At 47.5% G+C, this 24557-nt stretch overlaps 1 protein-coding gene across 2 annotated transcripts; it reads left to right on the top strand.

The window, feature by feature from the left end:
- Nucleotides 1-452: 452 nt before the first annotated feature.
- tacr1a (tachykinin receptor 1a) lies at nt 453-22982 on the top strand. 2 transcript variants are annotated; one of them, XR_014122722.1, is made up of 6 exons: nt 453-1155; nt 5867-6061; nt 14742-14892; nt 15277-15473; nt 16241-21277; nt 21664-22982. XR_014122722.1 is itself a non-coding variant. In XM_035526406.2 (5 exons), exons 1-5 carry the CDS (start codon nt 758-760, stop codon nt 16587-16589), a joined length of 1290 nt encoding a protein of 429 aa, XP_035382299.1. In that variant the 5' UTR covers nt 453-757; the 3' UTR covers nt 16590-22982. The 2 variants fall into 2 exon arrangements, 1 of the variants encoding a protein (XP_035382299.1); XM_035526406.2 differs by having other exon boundaries at nt 16241-22982.
- Nucleotides 22983-24557: the final 1575 nt, after the last annotated feature.

Genomic DNA, 24557 nt, shown 5'->3' with positions numbered 1-24557 from the left:
CGAAGCAGAAATGACCATATAGTTGTCAACGTAACTAAACATCCCAGCGTAAACGTCTGGAGTGTGCAACTGATCAGGTATTACGAGGCGCCACCAAACAAATTTGGTGCGCTCTCACATTGTGATAGCAGTCTGCTTCTTTCCCCGACACCAAAAACATTGTTCAGATTCCTAACATATCAGTCCCTTTACGCACGCGTTTCATATTTGGGGGGGATAGCTCGGACTTGGGCGATACGTTATTTTTGAGACTTTTTAAAAAAGAATTTTCGAAAAGTCTTAAGATAAACGCGGGTTATATGGTGTCCGTTCGGGCACGATTCTTGGAGATGCACCAACGCTGTCGCCGCGTCCGTGCCTAAGCGTGCGCGAAAGCACCGTCGGCACGCGCTGTGCGCTTGGCGACCCCGCGTGGTTCACGGTGTGAGGGGAGCGAGCGTAGTAACCGGGGGGCTAAAATTGGTCAGCAGGAGAGGAGAGGTGAAGGAGCTGGACCCCCTCCCCACCGCGCCCAGTTCTTTTTTTTGCGCCCGGATTCAGTCGGTACAAGCAGACTACATTCTTAAGTGTTGGAGAGTGCACATCGGAATGTATTTTGCGCGACGTAGCCTCTCGAAATCCGAAATCGGGAAACAGAATCGAAGCACCGTGCTATTTTTCGAACATGGTAGATTAAACATAAATAAGATTAATGCATAAATAAGAGCTTAAGTGATTGTTCGTTGTTATGCTCTATTAGTGTAGAATTAAAGTCGAAATGGACACACTTTTCACTTCAACTGAATACCCAATCAACTGGACCAACCACCCGAATGAAACAGAGGAATACTGGAACCAATTTGTGCAACCAGTTTGGAGGATAGTTCTTTGGGCAATCGCTTATTCCACCATTGTCATCGTGTCAGTAGTGGGCAATATAACGGTCATATGGATCATCGTGGCGCATAAACGGATGAGGACAGTCACCAACTATTTCCTTGTGAACTTAGCGTTCGCCGAGGCGTCCATGGCGGTGTTTAACACGGTTATAAACTTCGTCTACGCCGTGCACAACGAGTGGTACTTTGGTCTGATATACTGCCGCTTTCATAACTTCTTTCCCATTGCCGCCGTATTTGCCAGTATCTGTTCTATGACAGCTATAGCGGTGGACAGGTGAGTCGATACACTGACAGCCTACATTTTATGTCCTAGAGTTATACACCCATAAAGGCGCTTATGCGCGACTCTGCCATCTCATCGCCGTGAAAAGTTCCGTCGAGTGTCACATTCAACAGCAGGCTGTAAGCCCCACCACCCCATAGCAAAGTGCCCGAATGTAATTAATTAGTTAGTGTCAGATGAGGCAACCACCACCATCAATGTTAAAAAGGAAACTTTTTTTTCAGGTCTCTCATGTAATTAGAAGTTATATCGATGGAACCTACGGATCGAATTGTGCTCAGGGAACGCGATACAAATTGGCCCGGTAACGGACCGGTTTGATTTTGAGACTAATGATATGTGCATACGCTGCACGCACATGCAATGCATGTTTGCAGATCGCTTACCATACACCAAAATGAGGCGTTACAAATTTCATCCGTTTTTGTCATCTTACACGCATGAAGTATCAATGCAGAATAAATAATCACTAAACACACACGACTGTGAACCTTTCCTAATTCATAATCAATTCGAAATAATTGTGTTTCTACTGAATTAAAGGTGTTTCTTGTAACTAATAATGCTTTGCAAGCTCAGCGCAAGAGAAGAGATACTCAGAGGAGACTGTATCCCTGGAGTCTTGTTGTGTTGTGTCCTGGAGTCTTGGCAAACATTCATTATTTTCATTTGGCTTCGATTATTCTGAATGCAGGAGTCTCTCTCTCTCTCTCTCTCTCTCTCTCTCTCTCTCTCTCCCCCCCCCCCCCCCCCATCTATGTGCGTGCGATTGTATTAGTGCACGCGCCCGCGCGTGCGGTTTTTTTTTTTTTTTTCTGATGTGCATCAACATATGTATGGATATGTGCGTGGGTGCATGTGTCTATTGAACTCCGAGTCCGATATGTCTGTGTGTGTGCGTGCATTTAAAAATTCTAATTTATTTCAACAACATGAAAAAACGTCATTAGTGTTATTACGTTGCTTTATTCACCGTAACGAGGCACGTGCGCTCACCTTTTGGTTTAAACTGTGCAGTACGCGTCCGTAATCTCGCTGCTTGTTGATACCCTTCGTTTCTTCTGTTACTCAAACGCATACACTCGAACTTTGTCGGGTTTTCCAGTTGTGAGGGAGAGAGAGCCGGCAGCAGGTTGACTTGGATTTAATGGGGCCTCTGCGCCCTGCTCCCGACAGAACGACGCCAGTGTGTGCGTGGCTGATCCGCCTCGGCGTTAGAAAAGAATATTTGAGGGCAAACGTTTCAGTTCTATATTAGGAAATCGGTCAAAGCAGTGTTTACACGTTCGTGCCGCGTTAAAGCTCCATGAGGTTTTCATCACCGTGTTAGATAACTGAAGGTAATCCAAATGAACTTTTTATCCTTTTTTAATGTCTGAAAAAAATCTTGACCGTTTGATCCGAGAGCCAAGGAGCCCATTGTTGACACATCAGTTCAATTTTTAAACTTGATTTAATAATCGATTATTGATTAAATAAATAATGATAATCATGTGCACTGTGCGGTTCTTCCCAAAACGGCGGCCTTCAACATAAATTATTCCAACTGTGGTTGGTGCGCAGATTTGGACGTTTAATTCCAAATAACTGCACAAACAAGATGGAACGTTGCGAACCGACAGTAAAGAAGTTCCGCTGAGTGAATGGACACCTTCCCGTGTGCATGCATGCCTGCGTAGCTGGTTGACCTGCGCGTTACTTTCGAATTCAAAATTGCCACAGTGTATGGTGGGGTTTTTTGTTTTTTTTTTGCTAGCTCTATAAAAAGCCGCCGGTGGTGCATGTCTTCCGTCTGCCATTATGTCAATGAGATGCCTCTCGCTTCAGTGTTCATCTGTTTTCTTTTTCTCTTTTTCCTGGTGGCCTGTATTGTACTGTATTGTATTTTCTGGCAGAAGCACACACCTGTACACTCACACACGTCTGGGTGTGTGCTTGTGTGCGGATATTGCTTTGATTCAAACAGACCACCCGATGGCTTTGAGTAGCTGAATGGAAAATGGATAAAGTGCCTCTGCTTGGATGCTGGAGCAGAAATGAATCAATCAGCGTTTTCTGGTCACCAGCCAGTACTCTCAGACCGGACTCGCTAAGACCCATTTTTCCTTCACTCTCCCGGTACCTTTCCGTGCGAGATGAGAAAAGAAATAATATTCCTAATTAGATCACGGTGAGCTGGTGGAGGTGAATGCGGAATTTGGACTGAGAACGCCACGAGCTGGGAGTGGCGCAGGTGTTCCGTCTTTAGGCGACCTTTATTTCTCTAATGTCCTGCCGCTTCGGGTTCTGGCGGCGGCCCGTGCGAGCCCGGAGGGTTGCCGTGGCGGCACGCGGCTTCCTTCGCCCCGCGGCGGGTCTCTGCTAGCACCTCCTCATCTGTCAGTGACACCCCCGCCACTTACTGCACCTGGAACGGCCAGATCGATTTAAGGAAGCTTTAAGACTAGTGAGGCTGTAAAAAGACAAGAAAGCAGTCAGGCTGTGTGTGTGTGTGTGTGTGTGTGTGTGTGTGTGAGATTATGCATGTATATATTGGTCAGACACATTGTCCATCATATTACCAATACACATATACATTTGGAAGCTGGTGTATATATAGATCATTGTAATTCCTCTGGATTCACTAAAGCATCACAGTCTCGTTCGTATCTTTAGGCAAAGATATATGGTTTCTCTGCTTATGAATACAACAATAGAGGTCCCATTTTCCATATTAGAGGTCTGGCTTATACACACAACACATTCATTTCTTAGAAATGACGTTACACTCCACTCTGGCCATGGAAAGCAGCCCTTCCTCACCGAGACTGGTGAAATGCTTCTGTGGACGATGGCTTTAGAGAACGCGATCCAAAAGTCAACTGATACGACATTCTCTGTTTATTTTTAACGGTGGTTAGAAGAGTGATTTTTCAGCTGTGAAGTCTGCTTCTGAATCCAAACACGGCTGCCAGTGGTAATTCTTTTTTGTAATCCCCCTCCCACCCACCCCCCTACCCCACCCCACCCCACCCCACCCCACCCCGCACATCAGTGGTTGGCTTAGTGCACATCCAGCAAAGCAGGGCTAAGGACTATTAACTTGGGAAGTGCTTCAGAACAACTTCCAGCATCTTTGCAACAGCGTTGGGTTATTCTGGAGCCTTCAGGCTGTTCCAGAGCCCTCGGTCTGGGTTATTCCAGGGCCTTCAGAAATGGTTGTTCTACAGCCTTTAAACGGGGCTATTCTAGAGCTGTTATACTGGGTTGTTCCAGAGCCTAAAGACTAATTGCCTAAGCTTTGTTTTTTCGGTTTTCCGGGGGGGGGGGATATGCGTGTGCGTGTGTGTGTGTTTGTGCACACCCTCGGAGAATCTCGAGACACACCTGACAGCGTGTTGGCGTGCGGAACTGCTGCATGTTGGCTTGCCTCAGTTCTCAGCATTTCATGCAGTTTTCCTGTGAAAAGACTGGCGTTCTGAAGGCAGATTCACTAACAGAAATGTGTCAAGGCTGTCTGTACTCCTCAGAGAAGGAGCTGTTTTAGGAAAGCATATTTCCGCTTGCTGCGTTTAAAACATTCATGAACAATATGAATAATCACACTATTATTGACTGCGTAGAATGCCAGTCACTAAACAGCATGGAGAGGCCATTTTATGTTCGCAAAATGTTTATTCATGCAAATAAACACACAAATAAATTATTTCAGGGTTACCACTGGTAATCTACAAACATTTAGTGAAAATGGTTTATGAATTATTTATAGGATAAACTAGAGATACATTTGATCTGAATGAACATCAGAAACAAAATACACTGATTTATGTAAATGTATGTTAATCATCTTTTTAATTGCTCAAACAAGGTAGATTTAAAAAAAATTCCAAATTTCAGCACAATGCCTAATGATTTTCCTTGTATTTATGAATTATTTCTTCTACTTTCTTCCAGTACAGCATTAAATGAAATGATCTCATCATTTCATAAGCTTTCGCTTCTGGCAATCATTTTTCTTGAGCGAACGCGCAGAGCAGCTAAAGTGGAGGGAAATGATCAGGGAGCGGCATGTTGGACAGCTCCTTCCAGTCCAGTCGGAATCGCACGTCTGATTTGGCATAATCAGAGGCCGGCAAGCGTAACAGCAGTACTTGCATCACGCTTAACTAATTTTCCAAAAGGCACTTCCCCGCCCCTCATAAACAAATCACGTTCCTAAAAGCACTACGACATCCGATAGCTGGAATTTACCACGCTGCGTGCATCGTGTTGCACACTCAGCTTCAAATGTCCTAAATTACGAAGAAAGGGGGACGTGGCCCTCAACACGGTTCCTTCGATGGTTTCTAAAGTGAAACATGCTTGGTTCTCCTTTTTCCTTTTTGGACACAGCCCCAAAAAATATCAGTCTTTCGAGGACCATACCACTCTACGCTGATTATAAAAAAATCCTTTTTTTATCCCTTCATGCAGGTTTAATTTTCCGCTGATTTTAAAGAATGCCAGTGTAAACAAAACGGCTGAGCCATGTTTCATAAATCTTCTGATTATCTGACGTAACAGCTACAGTTCTGCAACTTTGAAGGGGGAGTGTGAAGCCACATAGCAAGTGAAACCTGGCAAATAAAGTGTCAGCGCTTTGATACGCGAACCTCCGGGTGTGCCTTTAAAAGGACGCGCTTTCAGCGTCGCTGGTTGCTGTGCTCTTCGGCTCCCCCTGCAGGTACATGGCCATAATCCACCCTTTGAAGCAGCGGCTCTCCTCCACGCAGACCAAGGTGATCATCAGCGTGATCTGGGCCCTGGCGCTGCTCCTGGCCTTCCCACAGTACTACTACTCCAACATGGACTGGCTTCCCGGCCGAGTCGTCTGCTACATCGACTGGCCAGAGTACACCCTTCTGGACTTCAAAACCATGTAAGACAAAGATGCATTAATCTTTGGTGGGGCGGTGTGTGTGTGTGTGTGTGTGGGGGGGGGGTTCACCATCAACCCTCGTCTAACGTACCCAACCATGCAAATGCCTGCCTTGGTTTGACCCTGAACTAAGGACCACTAATTATAGTCTGAGCTGTAACGTTATCAATGGGCAGACATCAATAACAAAACCCTTAGATCAGGGGCAGAGTTAATCTGTTCATCACAATTTACTTGTGCCTCTCAGACAGATGTTTAGGTTGGAGTTATGGGGATAAACCTTCATTTCTAGACTTACGCAAGGTCTGGTTTATTTATCTTGCTCATTCTGTTCAAAGACTAAATTTGGCAGGCAGGCAAGCTGAGATCTGGTGAGGTTCTTTGCTTTAATCTGATTGTATTAGACACGCTATCAGCAAGATGATTTGTTGAAAAGATCAGAGTGCAGATTGCAGGGATTTATTTCTTATTAGATTTGAAGGAAAAGTTAAAGGAAATGAATATCTCCAGTAAGAATATTACATTTTAATTCCTGTTATATATTTTTTTTCCCCCTAAAACAACATTAAAAGGAGTGCTTTGAATTTTCTTTTTCCTCTGTTGCCTTTTAGCATTCTGCTGCGTGGGCGTGGACCACAGCAAATTGATTGGCAGTCTTTGTGTCAAACGCAGCCATCCAGCTAGTCAGTATGGCGCAGGCTGGGAATAGCGTCACATCACCGCAGTGTTACTGTTAGGCGCTCAGGGACAGCGTTACAGCGTTAACAGCGTAACAGTAACAGTGTTACCGTTAGGCGCTCAGGGATCTCGGTCAACAGGGGAATGCATGCCATGTTGAAATAGAGGCGAATCAAATTCTCTGTTTAAATTAGAGGGTGCCAAAGTGCATGTTTGTATTTGTATATGTATTTGTACACCAGCTGTGTTAATCAAGCTGAACAATGTGGAGTGTGTGTGGGAGGGTCCGTGTGATTTCACAGCTCATGAATATTCAATACAAGGTAGCTTATGATTCGCTATAGTCAATTAGCATTATCTATGATGTCAAAGATAACACAAATAAAGTGTAATTCATAAATGGTGGTTAGGGGGCAGTATACAAAAAAAATGTTAATTTTAGAAGTCATTTTATGCACACTGCAGGGCCCAGGAAATGTTGAACTGAAGCAGAAGTATGAAGATAATCATATGAAGATAATCAAAATATGAGGAAAATACTGTGCTGGGCCTTTAAGGACCATTTAGAAGGAAAGAAATAAACAAATAAGTCTGTCACTCCAATAGTGAGCCAATGGATTTTAATGTAAAACTATTGCTAAAATGCTATTGGCCATGGTGATAGTAAGGCTGGCCTTGTAAATTATACAGTCTGGACCTCATGATGATATATATTATTTTAAAGAAGCGTTATATATAAAAGTCTTTTTTCATGTGTGTTTAGACTTCATAGAAATTAATCCCAGTCACCTGTGGCAACAGGCTTTCTCTGTTCACTGAATACTTTGAGCCTAACCTGGAGAAGATCCTGAATTGATGTGCCCTATCTCTTCTCCTGTCGGGTGGCACTGATCTTCGTGGGTTGATTTTTATGTATCTGGGTAAATGAAAAGCCCAGATGCATTAACTGGGGACATACTCCACCTGGCTGTGTTTATTCTAATGGTTACTTCTAAGATTTGCTTCATTTGGGTCCCGGCACAAAAGCCCGAGCCTTGACCCTTTCTTTGTTTTTGCGGGTACGCGGGACCGCCAGCGGCCAACGGAGGCCTCGGCCGTGCGCGGGCCCAGCAGAACGCTAGACAACTCCATTTCACGCTCGATCAGTATTATAGACGCGGAACCGATGAGCGTCGCCCGCGGGGTTTCAGCCGCGGAGTGACGCGGGACGTGTGGGTCGCTTCGAGCGAATTTGTCTCCGGCGATAAGGCACACGGCAAAAACAAATGCAAATTGCTGTAATCGAAACCAGCGGACACACAGATATCTGGGCTGTAACAGTCGATGGACTTAACTACTTTATTCGAAAAGGGGTCTGATTGGAAAGAAGTTAATATCCAGATCGGGTAGCAGAGCTGTTTTATATGCAGATGGTAACGGAGCAATTGTGAATGCTTGAAATAGTCCGAGACACTCGGAAGGAAGCCCCGCAGTAGAGGTCTGCGTTTGAGTCTCACTGAGCCATCTGTCATCGTTGACCAGGAATCCCCAAGGATACCCAGTAAGAGGAAAAGGAGAGTCTCACTCCACCTGACATTACGGGACGGGTGCCTGCGCCAGACTGTGTTCTGTGACCACGCTGGGATTACTGTTCTTCACCTAAATCTCCTCCTGGAGAGTTTAGTGCTTGGGAAAGATGGTCTAGCAGGCTTTATCAAGGTCAGAGCTTTTTGACATCTGTGTAACCCCTCCCATTTTCTTCCTGTGTCCCGTCTCTCGCGTGTCATGCTTCCAGTTCTCCAGTCGGGTCTCCGAATGTACAGCGGCGGTTACTGCCACAGCTGGGCGCTTTGCAGCCTTCCAGTGATGGTCTTCCATGACACTGTGCAAATTAAAATCCACAACAAAATCGCGGACGCCTGCAAACCTTTGTCACTGCCCGTATACTGGTGGACAGGCAGTCTTCTCTATTGCCGCATCATTTTGATAAACCAAAGACAAATTATCAATTACAATCATTACATTTAGGGCTACATGTAGCCTTAGTGCTGACATACAAGGGCCAGCTAGAATACCTTCGATAGGTTGGGACATGCCTATAGAATTCCAAATCATAATCTAATTGGGTGATCAAACTGTCAGTTTACATTTATAGTCTTGCCTTATTTGTATTATTGCCATGGGAATGCTATTCCATCCCTGAAGGTTCATGGAAGAGGCCTTATCTATTTTTCCCCTAGAGGCACAGTGGAAAAATATTCCAGTTGGTTCTTTTTACACCATCATGGAATAGCTTTTCTTTAGAAACCAGGCTTGTAAACCTATTTTGATGGGTAGTGCAATATAAATATGAATAACTTCAGAATAAATGTTTGATTTTTTTTTTTATTCTTTCCGCAAACACGCAAGGTTTCAGAGAAGCTTTAAAGGTCCTGATGGGGCACTGGTACTTTCTCTCTCTCTCATACTCTCTCTATCTCTGTGCACCATGCGCTTTCATTTTACTCTCTCTATCTCTGTGCACCATGCGCTTTCATTTCACTCTCTCCATCCTGCTAAATGCCTTAAATGTAAATCCATCTTTCTCACTTTCTCTCGATTCTCTTATCAGCTCTCACTGACGTAGAGCTCCAAGTACATGCCCATGTTGCCTGTATTCCATTAGGACAGTATAAATGAAAACACAGCTGCAGCATGAAGACAACTCTACCTGCCTACATACGGAAGGCAGCTCTACCTTGCCTGCGTACAGAAGGCAGCTCTACCTTGCCTGCGTACAGAAGGTAGCTCTACCTTGAGAATGGTTAATCGTTAAGATTGGTGTTGTTGTCAAAGAACCCCCCTCCCCCCCAGTTTCCCAGTTTATGGAATTTGGCAGATACTTTTATCCGGAGCAACTTAAAATTGTGACAAAGTACAATTCGAGCAATTGAGGGTTAAGGGCCTTGCTCAGGGGCCCAACAGTGGTAATTTGAAGATGGTGTGTCTCGAATACTCGAGATGGTGAGTCTGATTACTAGTCAATACTGCTGAGCAACCCCTGGCAGCTTCTTACTACTTGTGTGTCTGCTTTTTCTACAGTATGTTTGGTTAGAGTTTGGAGCAACCCGTATTTTGGGAATTGAGAATATTTTATTTACGTGAAAAGGATGGATTGCTCTTCAGTAAACAGACAGACAGATGCTCTTTGTCCCAAGATGTTTGTTGTGGACGCATGGATTGCTCCACAAGCCCAGAAGAAGGAGACCGAATTCTCTCCTTATGCATACAAAGGATGAGCATTCTGAAAGCGCGCTCGGCCTCCACAGATGTCCGAGCCCTGCCTCCAGCTGCCGTTGTGTCTGAGCCTGGATCCCTGCCGCCTGTGGAGACCAGGCGCAGAATGAGACTCACCATCACCGTGTCTGAATGGCTGGAGAGTGGCGTGGTTTTCATAATGAAGATGATGCATCTGGCCTGTCTGCATTAGCAGGACAAAAGAGAGCTGAGCTGAAATGCACTGACAGAAGAACACGTCTGATTGGAGCAGAGACTTAGAAAGGTCCACTTTAGGGTCATTTGTGTCATATGGCAGAGGCGTATACGGTGGCGTATATGTTGGTGTATATGACAGAGGTGTATATGGTGGTGTATACGGTGGCGTATATGTTGGTGTATATGACAGAGGTGTATACGGTGGCGTATACGGTGGCGTATATGTTGGTGTATATGATAGAGGTGTATATGGTGGTGTATACGGTGGTGTATATGTTGGTGTATATGACAGAGGCGTATACGGTGGCGTATACGGTGGCGTATACGGTGGCGTATACGGTGGCGTATATGACAGAGGCGTATACGGTGGCGCATACGGTGGCATATATGTTGGTGTATATGACAGAGGTGTATGTGGTGGTGTATATGTCAGAGGGCCTTCAGTGGATAGGCAGCTTATGAATGCCACGGATTGTAAATCCTGAAAGCATGGATTCCTGCTCTAAGCCTTCATGTGCTTATGCACCCAGCCTGCACACTGCCAGGAGGTTATTCACAGTATTCACAATAACCTCCCTATTTCTGGCAGGTTCACTTACAGGCATGTGTGGGTGTCAGGGTGTGTCTGCCCACCGCACCAGTTCTGCTGCTTTTGATTGGTCCACACCTTGGAAGCACCCGTGCACCATGGCTAGCTGCGTCTGTCTTCTTAGTGTCTGTGCAAGTACACTTCCTTACTGTGCCTGCTGACGCTGCAATTCCGAGGTTCCTGAATCTGAAAGTCCCATGTTCAGGATTACAGATCTGCTCTGTGTTAATCCTCTCTCATTGTGATTCAGTCCTTCCCACTTTCTTCAGTCCTGGATGCCTGGTACAGCCCTGCTCTGTTACTGTGCTGGAGCGAGAGAGAGAGCGAGAGAGAGAGAGAGAGAGAGAGAGAGAGAGAGAGAGAGAGAGAGAGAGAGCGAAAGCGTGATAGAAAGAGAGAGAAGCATCGTGCTCTCCACACACGTGTGCACGCATGAGTGAGACACACGTGACAGACGTGGGCGTGTTTTACACTCGCACAGGCACCCCCGCGGTTCGACACACGACACGCGTCTTTGTCGTGCACCTTATGACACACTTCGACTGGAGATTCAGTGGGAGAGGTGTTCTTCAGCTTTTGAGGTTCTGAGGAATCCAGCCACACAGTAATTCCTCTTACATCAGGCGGTTTTCAGTTGCTCTCCACTCACCTGGATGGTAGCACACACTTGCCACACACACACACACACACACACACACACATCTACAACACACGTGTGCAACACACATGCCTACAACAAATCCCTCATCTCAGAGTACTGTCATTTCCAGCTTCCTCTTTTATTTTCTTATACTTGTCTTCCATACTTTCTCACTCTCTTTTGTGTTGTCTGTATCTCGCTTTCTCGTCCTCTCTCTCCCTCCCTGTCTCTCTCTCTCTCTCTCTCTCTCTCTCTCTCTCTCTCTCTCTCTCAACAGTACTGAGGGCCTGGTATTTTTTCCTCCCGCTGGCCTCTGATGGGCTGCACTCGATCCGCCACTGATTTTTGCAAATTGCCACAAATCCCTCCAGCGAGCTGGGACCGACAGACCAAGTGATACACACGCCCGTTTTCCCTACAGTCGGCCCATTTCCGCACACTCTTGGAGAAAGAGGAAGGGAAAAGAGACTCATAGGTGTGTGGATTGGTAGCTGTACAATATATATATATATATATATATATATATATATATATATATATATATATATATATATATATATATGAGGTGTCTAGTCTACAACGCGTCGAGCCCTCCGGTATTACCACAAGTAGGGCAGATGTGATCGTCTGAATAATTTAATAAGGCACAATCCAGCTGTGGTATGCATGCCACTGAGCTCACGTTACGTATTATTAGATCACCATATTGGCCATTTCCATTTTGGTTTTGGGCACGCGAGTCCGGCACCTCAGACATTCCCGCCGAGACGACGGCAGCTAATAAATTCCCTCTCGTTCTTCTCCGCTCTCTTACACACGTTTCCTCCGCGCTTGGCTGCGGTGTGCGGTTTTTTCGGAAACAGAAAAATCCAACCTGCCGTTGAGGATTGTTACGCCAATTACGCCACCTCTCCGTCCGACCCTGTTCAGCGAGAGCGGCGGGACGCAAACAAAGCGATCTCTTCCCCAGACACTGTCGTTATTAATAAACTGCTATATGAGGTGAAATGGTGTTCTGAGGGTCTGCTGTCATTGTGAAGAAGTGTTAAAGGTTCTTACTTTGGCCATACAGAATTAAGGCAATTTCTTGTTGTGTATAAAACGGAAGGCCTGTCTCTCAGTAGGCTAAGCGGAATTTTAGACATCATCGTGGCAATCACCTGTATTTATGCAGACTTTTGCGAGAGCGTGGTTTAGCTCTATAAAAATGAGTAATTGTTTTTACAAATTCCAACCATGTTTGACAGTGTGACAAGAAAGAAAATCTTTCTTGGAGTGCTATGTTTCACCCGCCGCTTCCCTGTCTAAACACAGCGCTGGAATAATAACCCCCAAGTCTGCCACCGACCCATGGCTATATCAAACAAACCCCCGAGGTGTTTAGACTACGACCCTGAAGACTGGGGCCGAGATGGTGAAGTTTGACAGCCTTCTGCCACCATCTGCTCCGGGTGCGTCTTCTTTGCCGGGACGTGCCGATCGTCGCGGCCCGTCGCGACCGCGGCCGTGTAACTGGAGAAGTCCGCCTCAGAAATGAGTCCCACGGCTGCTGCTTTGCTTCCTGGTGGCTATGAATCGATCCTTTGTTGAGACATGTGGCATTCTAATCTCCCAGCTAATGCGGACTACCGATCCTGGCGCGTGATTGCGCGCCTGTCTTCTAGTAAGTGGAGGGATCAATTAGCCATGATTACAGAACCGTTAAATTGTTTTTTTTAAAGCCTGGTGGAAGATGCCTCGGCTTTGGCAAGGAGCAGATTGTCTCCGATTTTGCTCTGACTGTCCGCCTGGGCCGACGCACGCGATGAACCTGTCAGACGTGTCTGCACGTGTGTCGGGTCAGAGACGGGCCCCTCGGATGACAGTCTAGTGTTTCAAGTCACTTTTTGCACCCTTTGATCAACAGCACGAGGCTAGCTCCATGGGGGGGGTCCTCTCTAACGACACTTTCTTGTCTTCTTTTCTCCCATGATTGTGGTTAATTTGTGAGGAAATGGATTGTGAGGCCTCAGCTGTGGGGTCGAATGGATTATGTCTCTGACTCCCCACAGAGCCCCTGCTGAATCGACAGCGGGCCCTCTCTTTCTCACTCTCTCTCTCTCTAGAGACACAGAAGAGCCAAAAAACTGTCCGAGGTCCAGATGCCTCACCTGTGTCGCCATGAAACCCGGATTTTTAACGGCGCCGTGGTGTGCATTTTGGACTTCCACGACACCTGGCGCCGAGGAGGCTCAGCGCTCGGGGGACGTCCCCGAGGCCAGAGCAGATTCGATTTCAGGCTCAAGCCGCTATCTGGAAACCGCACTGGAATATGGGAACTCGGAAGCATCAGCTAAGGTTGTTGAGTCTGTGGCATAGGAAGTGCCCACCATAGCGACGCGCATACCCAGTTTCTCTCCCCTGAGTGTTTTGTTCCAAACGCATGGTGCAACAGGTAATCAAGACGGCTTGTGTTTAGTCAGAGAATGTCCTGGCATGACAGTAGACATTCAGAGCTGGAATTAGACGGCTGTGATTGCCAGCTGGCTGTCCCTATAACCCCCCCCACCAGCCAACTCCTCACGCTGCTCTGACCACTTTAGTATTTCAAAATCTCATTGATGCATTCAGAATGAAAAACCCATGACGCTATGTATGAACTCATACATGCTATATTTCTAGAAAACAGGTTTTACTGGGTAGAAAACTGTTAGTGGTTAATGATCACAGTCTTTCAGAAATGCTCGTGAACGCAAAATTCATTGCTCGCTTTTATCAATTTAAACTCGGTTGCTGATCTGTCATGTTGAGCAGCGTCGATCGGATCTGTTTAGCCCGGCGTGAGTTCACTTCCCGTGCTGAACTGAGACACGGGCACCCAGGATCTGGGAGCAAAGCAGCAACCTCTCACTGGGGGGGGGGGGGGTGATTTGTGGCGTTGTGTGGGGTAGAGGTGGGGGGTGTCATATCTCAACGTGGCCGTGGGCCCTGGTCCTGAGCTGCAGCCTTGGCCGCGTGCCCCTTGGTCGGCCGCCCCGAGCCCAGAGAGGCCGTGTTTGAGCGCCCCAGCCAGCTGTGCTGTGTTTGAAAAGAGGAGAACAAATGTCACAGCAGGAAGTGAGTAAATGTCTTTGGTTAGAAAGGTCAGAGGTCACCCCGAGGCAGTGGGGGACCATTTCAGCAGCCTCTGATCGAGCCTTTAAAAAGTTCACCTCTGACGTTGTCTTATCTTAGCCTCCCTAATTCACCCTTCTCTGCTCCCACCCACTCACTCACACTGACTCTCTCTCTCTCTCTCTCTCTCTCTCCCTCTCTCCCTCTCTCTCTGTCTCTGTCTGTAGTTACTATGTGTGTGTGGCGATCTTGCTGTACTTCCTACCACTACTGGTGATGGGGTGTGCATACCTGGTGGTGGGACTGAACCTGTGGGCCAGCGAGATCCCCGGAGACTCGTCCAACCGCTACCACGAGCAGCTCAACGCTAAGCGCAAGGTCCTCCTCGCTCTACCCACGCACAAACACACACAGGATCAGTGGCCGAAGTAAGAGCAGGAGCATTGTTTCGGGGTTTAGGGTCGGTTGACGGTCGGTCAAGAAAATATCTCCTACACAACTCCCAGCCAAGCAGAACAGCACATTCCTCTCATCACATCTGTTTATTACAGGCTGTCTCCATACAGAGAAAGGAGCACACACACACACACACACACACACACACACACACACACACACACACACACACACACACATGCACACACGCACACACACACACACACACGCACACACGCACGCACGCACGCACACACATGCACGCAGTCTGCATTGTTCACGTCCCTGATTCCTGCTAACACCCTCGCTCTCCTTCGCCCCCTGCAGGTGGTGAAGATGATGATCGTGGTGGTGTGCACGTTTGCCGTCTGCTGGCTGCCCTACCACGTCTACTTCCTCCTGCACCAGTCCTTCCCCGAGCTCTTCGAGAGACCCTTTATCCAGCAGGTCTACCTGGCCGTTATGTGGCTGGCTATGAGCTCCACCATGTACAACCCCATCATCTACTGCTGCCTCAACGACCGGTACGGTCTCTCGCTCACACACACACACAGTGTAAAATGATGATGGTTTCCTCTGAGGTAAAAAGAGGTTCGGTAAAAATAAAAAAGTGGAACATTTTGGCTGTTAGGGACTTTGCCAGTGTCACGCATACAGACACAAACACACACACACATCTGTCACACTGTCGTTATGTCGGTGCTTTATTCTTTATCACCGTGGCTTTAAGCGACAGCGAGCTGGGGGGGGGGGTGGGTGTTGTCATGTGCTCAGTTAAAGAGCTGCTCCTTCCACACAGAATTCAGCTCAGTCACACGGCCTCACGCTGATACTGCCACAGCAGTTGGGAGGTTTAAAAAAACACTCAGACTTTCTTTCTCTCTCACACACACACACACTTTTTTGTCTTCAATTTGTTGATCTGTTAGGCACATACATGCTCTCATATGCTTTCCACATGGACTAAGGGATGCGTGCGCGCGCGTGTGTGTGTGTGTGTGTGCGCGTGTGTGTGTGTGTTTGTGCGTGTTTGTGCGTGTGTGTGCGCGCGTGCGTGTGTGTGCGTGTGTGCGTGTGTGTGCATGCGTGCGTGCGTGCGTGTGCGTGCGTGTGTGTGTATGTGCGTGTGCGTGTGTGTTTGTGCGTGTGTGTGTGTGCGTGTGTGTGTATGCGTGTGTGCGTGCATGTATGCGTGTGTGCGTGCGTGTGTGTGCGCGTGTGTGTGTGTGTGTGCGTGCGTGTGCGTGCGTGTGTGTGCGTGTGTGTGCGTGCGTGTGCGTGTGCTCGTCAGGTTCCGCGTGGGCTTCAAGCGGGCTTTCCGCTGGTGCCCGTGCGTGCCGGCTGGCTCAAGCGACGCCATGGAGCTGAAGTGCACTCGCTACATGCACACGCAGACCAGCATGTGCAAAGGCAGCCGCATGGACAGCACTGTCTGTGCCGTGCTGCCCGCATCCGAGGACGGCGCCAGGACCGCCCCCTTGGGCAGGGCCGGCGCGGGGCCCGGGGCGGGAGGGGGGCGGGGCTCGGCCCTCCACAGCCCCTCCCTGGAGCTCACTTCCAACGGCTCGTCGTCCCGGAGCATGTCCAAGACCGTGTCGGAGACGTCCAGCTTCTACTCCGGTAGCAACCTCCCTGCCTAGGAGCTCGGGGGAGGCCAGGGTGCCGGAGGAACGCGCCAGAGAACCGGAAGAGACGTCCCCGCCGAAACCTGTGGCGGTGGAATTAATGGCTTCCATTCATCTCTCTGCAAACATGTCATCTCTACATAATCTCTTTTAAAAACCACCTAGAGCCAGCGCTGTGTGTGTGGGGTGTGTGTGTGTGTGTGTGTGGGTGTGTGTGTGTGTGCGTGGGTGTGTGTGTGTGACAGACTGATAGTCACAGAGAGAGAGAAATCATAACCTCAGCCAAAGCTTCTGTTTGTGTGTGTGTGTGTGTGTGTGTGTGTGTGTGTGTGTGTGTGTGTGTGTGCAGTCATTGGTCTGGTACATTTTTCTTGTTGCTGATGGCTTTTGCCGTGGTGAGACTGGCCATTTCCTCCTCGCAGTCTCTGTCCAGCCTGGAAATGACCACAGGAGTCCCAGCGGTAGCACGCGTGACCAGGAACACTGCTGGAATAAACCAGCACTCTGAGAGATCCGGGTGGCTGCTGTACCATGCAGCTTACTGGCCCATGACACTGGGAAATGTACATCCTATACAACACCTAAACACACACACACACGCTCTCTCTCTTCTGTGTGTGCATGAGTGTGTGCATGAGAGAGAGAGAGTGGGTGTTTGTGAATGTGTTTCTGTGCTTGGAATTGACGTTTATGCTCATTTATTATGTTCAGCCAGCTGTTCTGGCCTCTGAGACCGAGAGGTCCGAACCAGGTCTGCTACAGCACCGTTCGAGTCCCGTTAAAATGTGGGAGGAGCTATAATCGAGGCAACGGTGAGGGAAACCAATCAAACAAGGCCCAGTTCGAACGGAGTGCTATTGTAGTGTGTATGGTGCGCGCAACCAAACACGCCAGCTCCACTTGGGTGAAGCTGTGCTTGGATCCAGAACTGTGGACGGTAGAATGAAAGGCCTGAGTAGCTGTGTAGGTTTTAGAGGATGGAGTAAACACCTGACCACCTGGCACAGGGAAGCTGTGATCAAAAACGCTAATGTGCAGTACATGAGGGGGCGGAGTTTATGGCTTTGTGGGGGTTTTTGTGGTTTGCGCTGTGAATTAGCCTTTCTGATTTTAGGCACAGTGTGTCTCTAGCTGCCATGTCGCTCCACTGTTTGTCCGGCCTCTCTTACACACACACACACACACACACACACACACACACACACACACACACACACACACACACCCTCCCGCTGACCAGGCCTGGGGCAAAATTAGCCGCGGAGTTTGTTTTCGGCCTCCCGCAGGCGCGGTGGTGGGGGTTGACCAGGCTGGAGTTGGAGCATGGAAAACAAAAAGACTGGGATGGTGGAAGTGGGGGGGGGGGTCAGAACACCTGTGGCATTAGTCACAGTGCCCGGCATGTGACAGTGGTGTCGGTTTTCCAGCCTGGCAGGGTGGGAGCAGGCATGGCGTGTTCGGAGCGATCTCGGACATGGCTCACCCAGACTCACTGCGTCATTCTTTCCGTGTAACTTGTTGGTCGTGGCCGTTTGTGTGTATGTCGAGGTATACATGGTGTGTGTGTGTGTGTGTGTGTGTGTGTGTGTGCGTGTTTGTTAGGAGAAGGACGACCTTAGAATTCAAGGACGAATTCAAGGACGACCTTCTGACTCAAGCATTCAAAAATGTATTTACAACAAATAGTCCTGAATAATTCAGTGGTTTACTCACCAAAGGCAACGGGAGGAAGGCGCATCTCCTGGACACTGAGCGCCTGATGAATCTTAAGCCTCTCAGTTTAGATATATGCCAGTGACCAGTGCAAGGTCTACGTAAGACCCTCCGGGGAACTCCATTTGCCTTCGACGTGAACGATTCCACGCGACAATCTCAAATGAGCAGGCACGCCGTGCGGCTCCAGCAGAAGGGTCTTTGAGGGTGTTTCTTTGGAATGGCTTGTGGGGAGCTCTTTGAGGATGGGGTTTGTTTGTTTGTTTTTTGGATGTCTCTTGGGTAACCCTTTGAGGACTAGTCAGGATGCAGACTGTTGATGAGCTGCTGAGAGGAATTCTGTTCTGTGCACTCTCGTTCTGTGCACTCTCGCTCTGTGCACACCTGTTTTGCACACTTCTGTGCACACTTTTGCACAGGTTGCACCCTTGCCAATGCTACAGTGCAGAAGGAGTCTCTGTTTGTTTGGGATTCACGGAGCGCCTCTTTGTGTTCACGGTAGCAAAGCTCTTGCACATCTGAAAGCAGCAGGACAGTGATGCCTGCTGGGAAACCTAGACGTGCTGTCAGCAAGCTCATCATATCTGTTTGTTTAAAAAATGTATAAATAAATAATAAATAATAAAACAAACAAACAAAACACCTCCCTTCTGCTGATTACTAAGAGCTGCGTTGTGCTTCTTTGTCAGCTGACCGGAATCATGTCTATGTTTAAGCCATTCTGGGCACCATTAAAAAAAGAGGTCTCCCAAAACATTCTGCCAAATATTGAGAAGCTCAAAGACTAGATGGCTAGTTGTTTGGGTTTCAGTCCTACTGCAGAAAGTGTGAGCGGGCGCATGTGCCACACCCTCCGTTTGTTCGATTGGCTTCCATCCGGGACGCTCGTGGCACCAAGAAGCGACTTCCCGAATACTGGAATTCCGAAACAACCGTTCCTCATGCGGTCGGGAAGAGCCGTCACGTTTCGGGCGCCTGGCCTCGGCTTTTGTGGGAGGAGTTCTTGCATCTGCGACACTTCTTCCATGTAGAAACATCTAGAAACACATGGAAGCCACAGTTTGATTGTGACATGAGGCTGCTGTCACTCTCCATCTCTGGTTGCTGTAGTGACCTCGATGTCGCTGGCCTCATGCCGAGGTCGGTTGCACAGCTTCAGTCGTGCAAGACGTGGCGGTGAACTCTGTGGTAATTGGAGCCCTCATTCATACGAGTCGTACTGCTACTCTTTGGATATGGGGGAGACTTAGAGCAGATAGGAGAACTGTGAAAGCCAGAAAGACCTCCTTCATTTGATTTGAGAAACCCGTGTTACTATAAACCGTATCCCTGATTCCCGGAACTCCAGTGGTGCAAACCCTTGCGCAGTGTTTAAGCGTTTTCATGGCGTTGTAATCGTGTGGTTGCTATTGGCCAGATCTAGGTGCTTACAACTAGATTGAATATACCTGCTAAATTTGAGTAAATACAGGTGCACATGGATTTTTGGATGTTGGAACAGTAAACGTATGGATCTGGAACACTGTGAAACCTAGGAAAAACCTCCCTGACAGTTTTTTACAGTAAAATGCTCCCCCCCCCCCCCCCCCCATTCTGATTTGCTGTGTTTTTGAATGATTTGCCATCACTGGAGTTTGGGACTAACTCTGTTCAGCAGTCCATTGGTTCCCTCAAGCGGGGTGGTGATTTAAGCTTTGCCTATTGGCATCAGTGGTCCCATGGCATTCTGGGGCTTGTAATTTAATTAAAAAAAGAAAGAAAGAAAACCGCCTATCTGTGCTCTGGAGCTGTCAGCCGACCTAAAGGGCTGAGACAACTTTAGACTTTAGACTTTGGTGCTGGGAGCCATAAGGAAATCTTGTTATAATAAATTGTGCATTATGACCTAATAAGCCAAACTGGCCGCAGGGTGTTTCCCAAGAGACAGCAACAAACTTGTAGACGCCAAGCATGAAGAGACGTTTAAGCTTTATCTTTGAACTTTCTCTTAACTTGCCAGTCATGTAATTGGTGCATATGTGTGTGTGTTTGTGAGCGCACTGAGAGCAATTACCCTAATACCCTGTTCCAACCTTAGATAGACAGGATTGTCTCATAACACAGATCCCCTGACACACACACACACACACTCCTGCCTCTGCCGCTCCCCCTGCACTGCACTCCCGTATAGTCTGCACGTTGCAGCTCCCCTGCCGTTTCGGGGTAGGTGTGGAATACGCACTCGTGAGATAAGAGAGCAGTGTAGACAGGCGGGTCAGGCTGTACAAGCCGGTGGGCTTAGAAGAGAATCTGTGAGGCATTTCAAAACGTAAACAAAATCAGAAACAACGGTGAGCAGAGGACTCCCAAGGCTGGATGCACACGCTCATCAGCTCAATCGCTCTCCAATCAGAGTAATTACCCAAGAGAGGAATCGCACGGAACAACAGCTGGGTGTGTGGGTGTGTGTGTGCACGTGCACCTTAAATCTCTATCTTACAATAATATAGGGGTTCTTTATTTCATGCAGCTTCTGTGCATGTGTGTGTGTGTGTGTGTGTTTTTATTAAGTTGTGATTACAGAAGCAACACAATGCCCACAGGCAGCCCTATTGTTAGACAGATCTGTGTGTGTGTGTGTGTGTGTGTGTGTGTGTGTGTGTGTGTGTGTGTGTGTGTGTGTACGCAGATAAAGACTCTGGGTCCTGTGAATTGGTTCAAATTTCCCCCTCATTACATTCAGAGCCCTTTATCTTCTTTTTATTCACACCTGTGTGTGTATGTGTGTGTGTGTGTGTGTGTGTGTGTGTGTGTGTGAGGGGAGGGGGATCAGGGGGTTCAGAGCAAGTCCCAGCTGCTAGAGCTCATCATTAGAAGTGAGTGCAGCTTTGATGCTGTTCCAGTGTTGATGCTGGCCACCCATTCATGAACCACAAAGCTGATCTGAGGTCAGAGAACCCTTACAGCTTACTGCACCTTCAGCACACGGACAGAGGAGGCACACGGCCCAGGTTATATATTTTATTTTTTATCTGTGTTTGAGGCTGTGTGCCAAAGGTAATGCCAGTGAATGTTGGATTATCGTCTCATCATTTTTGTTTGTTTATTAAGAGAATTTCGGAGGTTTGTAATAATCACAGTACCAGGATCAAGATGTTTGTGATATATTGTAATGTATTCTCCAACGCATTTTAAGTTCCGAATTGGAGTGGATTTTCTTTTAAATCAACCCATTAGTGACATTTAATGACGTAGCTGTGTATACGTTAATGTGTATTCTATAATAGCATAACTCTCTTGTATGGACTTTCTAGATTTTGGCACTTCAGTGGCCCAATAGCAATCGATTTAGATATTTTCCGCTGTGACTGCAGTGTTTAACTTTGCGCTTTTGCAGATAACTTTGCATGTGACTGTGTTGGTGCAACTGTATTCATCTCTTTTAAACCCGACGCTTGTTGGCTCTCGAACTGAGCCGCCATCGCCTGCGCGTGCTTGAGTTGTCGGTCACGCGCGATCGTCGTCAGCACCGGAGCGATTCCAGCGCGGCTCGGGAAGATCTGATTTATTAGATTAAACCTGACGGACACCAAAGACAAAAAACCCCAAAACGAAACAGTCGACGTTACAAAAAGTGCGTGAAGCGGAACGGATCACCTGGAGACTCGGCGCAAACGGCTTACCGAGCACTGGCGGCTTCCCCGAGTCTCGAGGGAGCCAAAGTCTTTTGAATGCATTTAGGTCGACTTACCCCCCTGCTCCTCTCCAAAATCTGAAGAGTAAGACCACCTCTCCGAGGGAACATGGTAGCGAGAAGGGAGGCGCTGACTGACAGCTGGGAGAGCGGCTGGCAAGATGGACGGGAAAACAGACTGAAATGTCTCTTATGGCATCACCTGAGCCTGCTACTCAAAACAGCTTAGAGCTGGAGCACTGATCCAGGACCTGTTATCAAGATGTAGATTCCGAAAAGGGGCCAATCCTATTTTAGTGACAACAGGCATTATGACAGATATAACGGACATGCGCAGGAACAGCAGGATACACGTGATTGGGGGGGGGGGGGGCCTTTGCTATATTTAACGCTAGTAAAGAGAGAAAACACACCAAACACCATCGTATGCAGAGGTAGAAATAACAGATCAGACTTGTGCCTCTACCACAGGAGTGTGAGATTGCAGACGCACTAGAAATGGTATTTCTGCTACTGTTCGCAATGGTTTGTAGTAGTGGAAAGCTTAGGCAAGTACTACAGGCCAGTGCATGACAACAGTTCTTTATTTTTCCAATAAATCACTGTTACGACTTGCCGTAAATATCATAATATTGTTTAATTCGTTATGTTGTGCAAGTGCGTACCAGTACGTCCACATCCAACACGCCACCTTTCTCTTGTGCATTGCTGTGAATGGTTTTTATTTTTTGTTTTTTTTGGGAAATATTTGTATTTCAGAAACCAGTTCCGTGCATTCCTATACGTTGTCCTGTTCCTGTTTTTGTTCCATAAAACGTCGCCGCTAGTTAGAAAAGAAACAAAGTGTAGCCTGTTGATTATTGAAATGAAAATTAAATGCACTTGTTTTTGACCGCGCGACCTGCCGTTGTGTTTACGCTTTGCGCGCGCGCGCTGCCACATGACCGCTCCCGCGCCGCAGAAACCGGACAATGCGGAGATGCTCGCGCTCATCTGACCGAATAAAAATATAATCGACATTGTTTCATGTGATGTGTCCATTTGATATACTTACTGAATTTTACCACACAGCAAAACAGCGTTTTATGATTATTTCTGTCAGTTTTTGACATGAAACATCTCTCTCCAGAATCTTTTCTTTTTCAGTTGCAGCAAAGGACACGTGAGTGCACAGTCCCCACACACACACACACACACACACACACACACACTGCCCTTCCACTGAACCTGCTGTACCACTGGGACAGACACTGCTGAGTCTCATTTCCTACCATACTGCTCCCCGTAGACAACACCACACTGAACCCTTCAGGCTGGTGTGTTTAAGCTGTTCACTGTCCTCACTTAGTCTTGCGTAAGAAAAACAAACACACACACACACACACACATACATATACACACACACTCCTGCGAAAGTGAGCTGAGTGAGGAGGTTGGTACCTCTCATCTAAACCGAGAGGATACGCGACGGGCGGCGTGCCAAGCAGGGGGGTCTCTGCTCACTCCGTGTCAAAGACAAAGATGTGAAGAGAAGAGGACCAGAGTGCGAGTTTTTTCCTCTTCTATGACCTCATGCTTCCTTCTCTCTCTCTCTCTCTCTCTCTCTCTCTCTCTCTCTCTCTCTCTCTCTCTCTCTCTCTCTCTCGTTCTTCCAGCGCTTGAATAAATAAGTGTGTGTTCCGTCTGCAGTCAGTATGCTGGACATGACAGACGAAATTGCCTCTCGCTGACATGTCGTGTAGACTAATAAAGAGAACAACACGCTCTGGCTCTCTCCGTTTCTCCCCGTTTCTCCTCATCTCTCCTCTCTGTTGTATCCGACTAAAGAACCGGTACTTCTTTTTTGAAATGTACATTTTCGCCCACGTTGAAAATGACCTTGTAGATAACACTCATCTCGTTCCTGTTCCAAATGCCAGTCTTCCTTATCAGGTTTCCATTTCTCGGGCGAAAGCTTCCTGTGCAGGAACAGTTCATCAAAAGGGGGAGGGGTTGATTGAGCTAACTTTAAAATACATTTTGGGGATTGTGCTAACTTTAAAATACATTTTGACCTTTGCTGACCCCTTACTTCTCCTGAATGCAGCCACCATTTCTCGTGGATTTGACCTTAACGTCTCGTTGCCGGAGCACCCATAGATCACGACCTCTGTCTGCGACTGCAAGCTAACACATTCATTTTTCATGCCTTGGCCACAGAGCTTTTACCTCGGACACCAGAAAAAAAAAAAATTTAAATTTTATTTATATCCCATAATGCCAAAACGATCAACAGCGGTTGCAGTAGCATATGCACCCATGAAAAAGGTAAACAATAAACCAAATCAGATCAGAGTTCAGGTATATTCTGTAGACCATATTTCAAACATTCACAGAACAATACCACCACCCCTGGGAAACACGGAAAAGGTCGTGTTAATAGAACTGTGAACTCCTTAGAACTGTGATTTTGCGTCATGGGATGAGTAAAGCTTAGTAAAGATGACCAAGGGTCCCTCGCATCAGTGCATCTCCATGCCGAACTCAAACAATTAAGGCTGTGCCGGTTATCAGCAGTGATACCGAGGGTGACAAACATGAAAACACCACCATAGACC

Source organism: Electrophorus electricus, chromosome 1, assembly GCF_041902795.1.
Source record: "Electrophorus electricus isolate QZ-2024a chromosome 1, ASM4190279v1, whole genome shotgun sequence".
Taxonomy (NCBI): domain Eukaryota; kingdom Metazoa; phylum Chordata; class Actinopteri; order Gymnotiformes; family Gymnotidae; genus Electrophorus; species Electrophorus electricus.
The sequence above is the reverse complement of the archived record's forward strand: the minus strand, read 5'-3'. Positions and strand labels throughout refer to the sequence as shown.

Bases quoted from the DNA above. Each gene is read 5' to 3' on its own strand.
- tacr1a (XM_035526406.2), top strand. From the start codon at position 758: ATGGACACACTTTTCACTTCAACTGAATACCCAATCAACTGGACCAAC. The intron at 1,156-5,866 runs GTGAGTCGATAC...CTCCCCCTGCAG, and splicing joins ACAGCTATAGCGGTGGACAG to GTACATGGCCATAATCCACC. The intron at 14,893-15,276 runs GTCCTCCTCGCT...CGCCCCCTGCAG, and splicing joins AGCTCAACGCTAAGCGCAAG to GTGGTGAAGATGATGATCGT.